The sequence below is a fragment of the Clupea harengus genome, unplaced genomic scaffold, assembly GCF_900700415.2.
Source record: "Clupea harengus unplaced genomic scaffold, Ch_v2.0.2, whole genome shotgun sequence".
Lineage (NCBI taxonomy): Eukaryota > Metazoa > Chordata > Actinopteri > Clupeiformes > Clupeidae > Clupea > Clupea harengus.
Genome location: NW_024880097.1, coordinates 27,501 through 35,239, shown reverse-complemented (window position 1 = coordinate 35,239; position 7,739 = coordinate 27,501). Strand labels below are relative to the sequence as shown.

Here is a 7,739-nt window from a genome sequence, read left to right as displayed (position 1 = left end):
CTGTTTCCCTCTCACATCTGTCTCTCATCAGATCATTCATTAGTGTATAAAGCCCAGCACTGTTATTCATTCATTGCCAGATTATTGCTTTGATTCTAAAGCTTTTTTTCCTTGAGCTTCATGTTTGACATTTCCAGTGCCTTGTATCCTATTTACGACTTTTGATTTTTGTCTTGTCCTCAATGTTTTTCAATCGTGTTTGGATTTTTGTGGATTTAACTGCCTGTTTATGGACTATGATCACTAATCTCTCTTTCGCTTTGTGTGTGTGTGTCCTGTGCCCCACACGATTGCTCATAAAATATCCTCCATAGACCCATTCTATAGTTTTCTGTCCATCCAAAACCCTGTATTTCTTTCTCACTCTTCTGCTCCCCTCCTCCACTCTTTATTGTGTGCAAGGGTGAGGTTGAGAAAGAGCTGAACCTTTTCCTATGTATAGTATTAAGAAAATGGTTTGGAATACAATTATTTGATCCTTTGCTATGATCTATAATCCATGGATTTAATCCTTTATAAATGCAGGCATAAGCACCAGGCTGTACCTGCAGGATTTGAGACACACAGTGGTGTAATATTCCACTTTCTTATGGGTCCAGGTATGCTGTGGAGGTTGTCAATTTAGTCTCATCTGATAATACTTTTGTAGCTGTGCTTGTGTATGTTTATTTAAAATATATTTTGAATCATGCAAACAGAGTTTGATATTTACTGTTAAAATGTAATTTTCTCATTAGAATGTGCGTATTCTTGAGCCACTGTCTGGCATCTGCAGAGACACACAGCGTGAACAACTGTAATCCCCTCTATGGGTGACTTGCTGACTGAACTTTAATTAATTTCTGAGTAAAGAAACGTGGTGGGTCATGCATTTTTTTAAATGGTGAATACAATTGCTTTTTGGTTCAGAACTCACAGCACAAAACTGCATATTCACTGCAGTCAAATACTGTGAAAGACTAAGGAATTTTACTTGACTTTGATTTTTTTTTATTACTTCAACCACAAAATCAGCATCAGCATTGTATGGTCTAGGGTAGATCCCAGTTGGTAGATAGAAAAACTGTTCTGTCCTATGGCTTTTATACTGGCAGTAACAAGTTAATTTGCCTCTCCATTGTCCAGGATGATGACTGAATTTTTAATTAGCCTTACAGATTTGTATTTGTAGATGAAAATGGTGACAGCCAATATTGTTTCCACTGACTGGCCATGAAGGGGATGTAAGTTGGCCAACTGAAAAAAAAATATTTCTTGTATGCATCTTTTCATACCAGAAAATAAAAAAGAGATTTTGCCTCAAAAAGTAATGTTTTGTTGTTAACTATAATTAATGAGTTAAAACAATAAATACTTACATAATCTTCACAAGAAAAGTGATGTTAAAACTAAAATTAGTAAATTGAAATTACTGATGAGATAATAAGTTATCTATATTATAAGTACAGTACGATACAGTCTTGTCAACTTACAGAGAGTAATTCAAAGCTAAACTAGACTTAAGGTATTAGTAAAAAATTATTAGTAAATCCCAGTAAATTTGATTTTATTTGAAACTTTAAGGCAGCAATTGAACTTTGAAGTTTTTAAGTTGAACAACATGGACACAACACAATTTAAACTTCATCTGTTCACAGCACTTATTTACAAAATTTTGCTTCGCATAGGGCCTACTAAGGCCTTGATTAATGCGTACGTAAAAGTATGACTCGTTTGCTCATGCTACAAATTGTGACAGCAGTTGCTTTAGGCTGCGGTTGATCAACTAACGGTACTTATATAGCGTAAAAGATTTCAGGTGTAGACTAGCTAGAGACAACCTTATTTAAATCAGGAGTTTGGGTGTTTTGTTGCAGAAGGCCAATGGAAACATGATGAGATGAGACAGCTATAAAAAAAAGATAAGTGCTGTGTGGAGATTGATTTTAAAATTGGGAGACATTAATAGATGCATTTAAAATGAAATCTGACACATCACAATGCTGAATGGTAGTAGTAGGCCTTCAGTAAAAGTTAAACACCCACTTAAAGCAGGATTCTGATTAAATATCTTTGCTTCTTTCTAGCCTACTTCTGTCAAGTGAGCAGGAGCTAGAGAACTCTCTGTTTGTTGCTTGAAAGGCGGTGTGTCTTAATAATTTTGGGTCTCTGGCATTTTTATTGTGGGACGTATTATCTTCTTTCCTTTCATGAAGGATGGTCCAGTGTACCCTACAATAAAGAAAATAAGAAAGGAAGCATTGAAGCACCTTTCCTATGCATTTAGAGAATTCAACCAGCACTTATAATGGCTGCCACTTAAATACTTCCGGGTCATTTCACTCAGTTAGGAACCTTCCTAAGCAAAAGACTATCAGACCGCAGCCTGTGTGTTATGTGCAATGCCCTTAATCTCGAATAAGTTGCCCTTTTCTTTGCAACACAATCTACATCAATTGCATTCTCATGCTGAATCTTATTACAGTAACTACATTTGGCTTTTATTCCTATGCATGATGGGAACATTTCTATGTTCCTCTCAGAAATTTCTCCTGAAAAACACTTGTGTTAACCACATCCCACCCATGAATCTATGCGTTTCTTGGGAAGGTTGCTTCTGATAAAGTGAGCAGTCATAGGACATTTACACATGTTTTTGGAACATGTTCTCACATCGGCACTCAACAAAGCTTTGACATTAACTTTAACATGTATTTCTACTGCCTGTGGGTATTATTTATGTCTATCGTCCATCATTCCTATCCAGGCTTGGGGAGCAACGGACTACATGGCACGGCGTTATGTAATTAGGATACAAAAAAGGGAACTGTATTCTGGTACAGTTACAGAAAAAACAAGATTAGATTACAGATACTTTTTGTAAAATTTGGGATTATTAACAGGATTACACATTTCAAATACATTTTAAGATTAAGAACATTATACTATCATCCACATGAACACTTTACAACACGTCAGGAGAAGACAACAGAGAAACATACAAGTCCATATGATGAGCTCGAGTAAAAAAAAAGAAGCTTTGTCTGGCTGGACATATCAACACTATTTTGTCTTCATAGCAGAAAGTGGCAAGAACATAACAGTGCAGTGCACCTTATGCCTCCCGGCGGTGAAAATACTGTTGTTATCTAAGGACACAGACATCCAGTTAGCTAAGGTTAAAGTTGGTTAGCTAACCTGTTAGTATTGCTTGCCTACTAACGTAATGAAAAAGGGGGACTGTGATAACTGGGATGAACACAAGCCTCTGATCAAAATGTATTCTTGGCAGTTTAATTGAAGTGTCAGCGTGAGGTGTGAGTTAACATCTGTTTATTAACAAAGCAAGTTTGGCTACATATAAGTTAAATGCGCACCGTTACCGCGACTATCACTTAAACAACATTCAAACAGCATTTGTAAACTATACTACTAGGCTGTACTACTCTGTAGATCCACCCTATCATTTATTCTTAAGACTTGGTTTCCTCATTTTCATTTTTAAGGTTACATTGTGCTGTTGACTGTTAATTAGAGGGATCTATTCAGGGACAGGAGTGGTCTTTGTGTTCGTCCTCATCTTCATGGACTCTCTCTCTCTGTAGCGCCCTGCGCAGAGCTGACAGCAAGGTGTCGCGGTTGTTCAGGACGTTGTAGCAAGTGAGGTCCATCAGCCTCTGGAAGTCCTCGGGCTGGTAGGCCAGGTTCTCGGTGATGTATGGTGAGGCGCTGCTGCTCACGTCCAGCTCTCCCATCCTCAGTTCATCCTTCCCTTCTCTCCTGACACCTTCAAAGACATGGACTGCATTTATATAGTGCTCTTCTACTCATAGAGTAAAAGCGCTTTACATGTTAAAGCCTCAAACATCTCCCCATTCACACCCCGACGGCGGAGGCTACAACGCAAGACTCGTGTCCACTAACCTGGGGCTTTGAACTCTCTGAAGGTGAGGTTGGCAAGAGGGAAGTGAAGCACAATGGGAGCTTTTGGGTTCTTCTCGTCCTCAAACACGTACACCTCCTTCATGGCCTCTTTCTCCACACGGCTGAAATCGATGTGAGGGAACGGGATCCTGTGATCAGTGCAGTGCTGCTGGGTTTTCTTCAACACCTGAGAAACAGTTAAAACACAGTTAAACAGGGCTGGTCTCTGAGAGAAAAAGATAATCAGTCTTTGTTTAACACCTGACATATTGATAGGTAAACACCTGAACACCTGAGAAACAGTTAAACACGGTTAAACAGGGCTGGGCTCTGAGAAAACAAGATCATCAGTCTTTATTAAACACCTGACATACTGAGAGGTAAACAGTCCAGTTTTCAGTGCTAAACCATTAGCAGAGGTGTTGATGGAAAGGCTGTTGTTTTTGCACAATGGCATCCACATGTGTTTGATGAGTACTGTAAGAGATACAGCACATGTGCACGAAAATCTACCTTTTGACAGGACTGTACTTTCGGGAAATTCACAATTGTGATAACCAAATGTCTCTGCTGTTGATGGTGTTAGGTAGTCAATCACAAAATCATCTAGTGTTGAATTAGTTTACGTTGTGATGTCAGGATCGCTCGTATTACTTTGTGTCAGTCAGTTGTGATTACTATAACAACAACTCACACATGAAAGGAAAAAAAACACCTTGAAGGTTGTTAAATCCAGAAACAAAGATATTTGAGAATTCTGAGACTGAGGGTAGCCGACGTTTACCAGAAACGGATCAGCCTCCCAGGAGTAGTCGAGGGACAGGATGAGGACCATACGTCTGTGGGGTCGCAGCACAGGGGGGACACCCGTGTTGCAGGAAAACGCAGAGTCCACCAGATCCAGGGTTGGGTCCGCTGGTGTCAACTGGTTCGGAAAGGCATCAGGGTGTATGTCTGGACATGGACCACAAAGGATGGATTTAAGTCATGTGGCTGTTAGACTGTCCAGCTAATGACATTTTACATACACACACACACTTATACTTATACATTATATACTTACGTATCTAAGTATATATTTATATACCTAAATATACAAATTACATAGAAATGTACACAGAAATGACCTTGTCCTACGGTGAAACAACTCCTGCTGTTGTAGTCCCAGTGGAGATAGAGGCCTCGCATAAAGTTGTAAATCTGCGTGATGAAGGGTCGGGTGGTGAAGAACCCGATGATCATCTGCACCGTGTCGGTGGCTGGTTTGATCAGGAAGGTGTCCAGCGTGGACGGCTTGTTGTCCGTCTCTGTGGAGGACAAAGCTCACAAATCTCACTGGGCCAGATATGATTCCAGCACTACATGACAAGAGAGTCCAGTCCAGTCTGGAGATGGCTAGTTGTAAGTGTTGTACTGAAAGTGTGTCAAAATTTGACAAGAACTTCCACATTTCCCTTTTAGGCTTTAAATCCTCCTTCCAGCGCTATCCTATAGGACCTAAGTTTAGGTTGTATTAGAATTAGTACATTGTAGGCACCAGTACCTGTGTTGAAGACATCACCACCTATCCAAGACGGAGTTGAGCCTGTCACATGGTGCCACAGCTCTTTAAGGCTGAAAGAGAAAATGCTGCTCCAGATTCCTACAGAACACACACACACAAATGTGTATATTGAGAAATAACTCTTTCTCTCTCTTTCACACACACACACACACACACTCTTTCTCTTTCTCTCTCTCACACATACACACCCTTCCTCCCTCCCTGCTTCATTCCATATCTCACCTATCATGAAAGGCAGACGAGTCTCTGGAAGTTTTTTGACTTGGTGACCCAGGAAGTACTCACTGCCAAAGTCCTCAGTGGGTACAAATGCACCGTACTTCGGAAGACCAACCTCATACGGGGTAAATTCACACCACTCTGCAACACAAAGACATGACACTCACACACAGACACACACACAAACATACACGGGTACTGAATCCAAAGAGGGATTAGAAGTAAGATAGATTGGCACAGGTTCCAGAGAATGCATTGATAAATGAGGAAGTACATTGTCTGTATAATCTCCAAGCACATTTGGCTTGCTGTTTCAGAATGATCTTCTAGGAGGAAAGTGCACCGCATGCATCAGTATCATATTCCAAATGTAATCATTTTGCACAAAATCAAGGGCTGTAGAATTGAGTTCCAGTAATGCCTACCGGCCTCTGTGATGCCTTTCAGGCTGGTCTTCATGTTCACAGCTGTGTAGATAGGCAGAGGATTCTGTCCCTCTGACACCGCCCTCTTCTGGTCAGAGAGGGTACTGTCCCATTTCTGCAATTGCAAAGACCAGACACTACACTTTAGGATTTGCAGAATCTACTGATTGCTGGTAGAAAACTGTGTTTGAAGTTTAAAAATTAGAATCTAAATGTAGTTTGTGTATGTGTGTTTGCATGTGTAAGGGGGGGGGGGGTATAAGAAAGGATAGTGTCATTTTGTGTCTTTGTTAGTGTGCATGTGGTTGCCCCGTATGTATCCTGCAGTACCTTCCCATAGATGAGGTGCTCGATGGCCAGACCCCACATGTCAATGAGGGACACGGGAAGTCCGTCCTTCTCCTTCTGCCCCATCTCCTCCCTGTAGTAACTGAGCCGCTCCGTGGACAGGATGTCCTGGTACCTCTTAATCATCTCAACCTTCATTGGCTCAGTGACCACACCCAGGTCCCCCTGCGACCAATCAGCATTCTCGTACAGGGTTGACATGGCCCTATAAGATGTCATGTCATGTCATATAAAATTATAGGAAAATCATGCTGGTGAAAGCAGGTGATGTAATATTCTAGAATCTTTTCTTATACGGCTCCTCAGAATGTGGCAAAAAGTTCCATTGTATTGAATAGGCCATAAAAAAATGTGGACGCCTGATATTCTTTATGATGGATATTAAATGAATGAACACTGCCATTGGCAACGGGTTTTGTGCTTCTAATTCACATCTTTCAAATTATTCCGCAAGTTCACATTTCGTAACGGACATTCACTCACCATGTGGCCCCAGATACGCCAGTGATGTAGCTGACGGTGTGCTATACATTAACTCTTACTTATGAGGGGACTCACCATGTGGCCCCTGAGACCCCAGTGATGTAGCTGACGGCATCCAGGATTCCCAGAGTCTGGAGACCCTTCAGACTCCCAAAAGCGCCAGTCATCGCCCTGGTCCCGCCCCCCGAGCAAACCACACCCACCAGGGGGACCTACAATACAGTCAGTTAATAGTTTTCTTGTTATTGTTCTTTTAAGAAAATTCAATGTTTTCAATCAGGGTCCAGTAATCTGAACTGGGAAACACACCGTACCTTATCTGTCTGTAGAGGGGAACTGAGCTCCAGCAGCTTGTGCAAAGCCCGCCCCACCACCACCTTCCTCTTTTCCAGGAAGTCCTTCTCCACTGACGGGATGTCAAAGTCCAGACGCACTGCCAGCTCCTGCTCTGGCCTACAGGGTCACCGTCACAAAACAGCAGTCAGGAAAGAAACGGTAACAGCCTATTTAATTCAGTTTCACTTTATTGACATGATATTGTTATTGGTAATTGAAACAGTGGCCATGCAAAAGAGCGATGATTAAAATAATAAACACACACAGTCTCACACTCACACACAGTGAACATATTGCTCATTGAAAATCATAACAGATGGACTGTTGGATTTAGGTCAAAGGTCATGGTGGAGTATGTATAGGTGACCAAAACCTGGAATCTACTGTGACAGAGTTGCTTTTCCAGTTGTGATTTAATAGGGTGGTAATTTAATATGCTGTATAAGTGATTTACGTTCTCT

The 7,739-nt window shown here is 41.1% G+C and overlaps 1 protein-coding gene across 1 annotated transcript in view; it reads right to left on the bottom strand.

Annotated features, from left to right (window-relative positions):
- Positions 1 to 3,524: 3,524 nt before the first annotated feature.
- Positions 3,525 to 7,739, bottom strand: part of LOC122131250 (cytosolic phospholipase A2 zeta-like) — an 8,856-nt gene continuing 4,641 nt past the window's right edge. The window contains exons 5-14 of the mRNA XM_042706138.1: positions 7,257 to 7,395; positions 7,018 to 7,154; positions 6,367 to 6,664; positions 6,112 to 6,226; positions 5,690 to 5,827; positions 5,447 to 5,545; positions 5,031 to 5,210; positions 4,688 to 4,857; positions 3,904 to 4,090; positions 3,525 to 3,802 (exon numbers count right to left, since the gene is read on the bottom strand). Of these exons, the coding sequence (XP_042562072.1) occupies positions 3,525 to 3,802; positions 3,904 to 4,090; positions 4,688 to 4,857; positions 5,031 to 5,210; positions 5,447 to 5,545; positions 5,690 to 5,827; positions 6,112 to 6,226; positions 6,367 to 6,664; positions 7,018 to 7,154; positions 7,257 to 7,395 (1,741 nt within the window). The remainder of the gene's footprint in view (positions 3,803 to 3,903; positions 4,091 to 4,687; positions 4,858 to 5,030; positions 5,211 to 5,446; positions 5,546 to 5,689; positions 5,828 to 6,111; positions 6,227 to 6,366; positions 6,665 to 7,017; positions 7,155 to 7,256; positions 7,396 to 7,739) is intronic.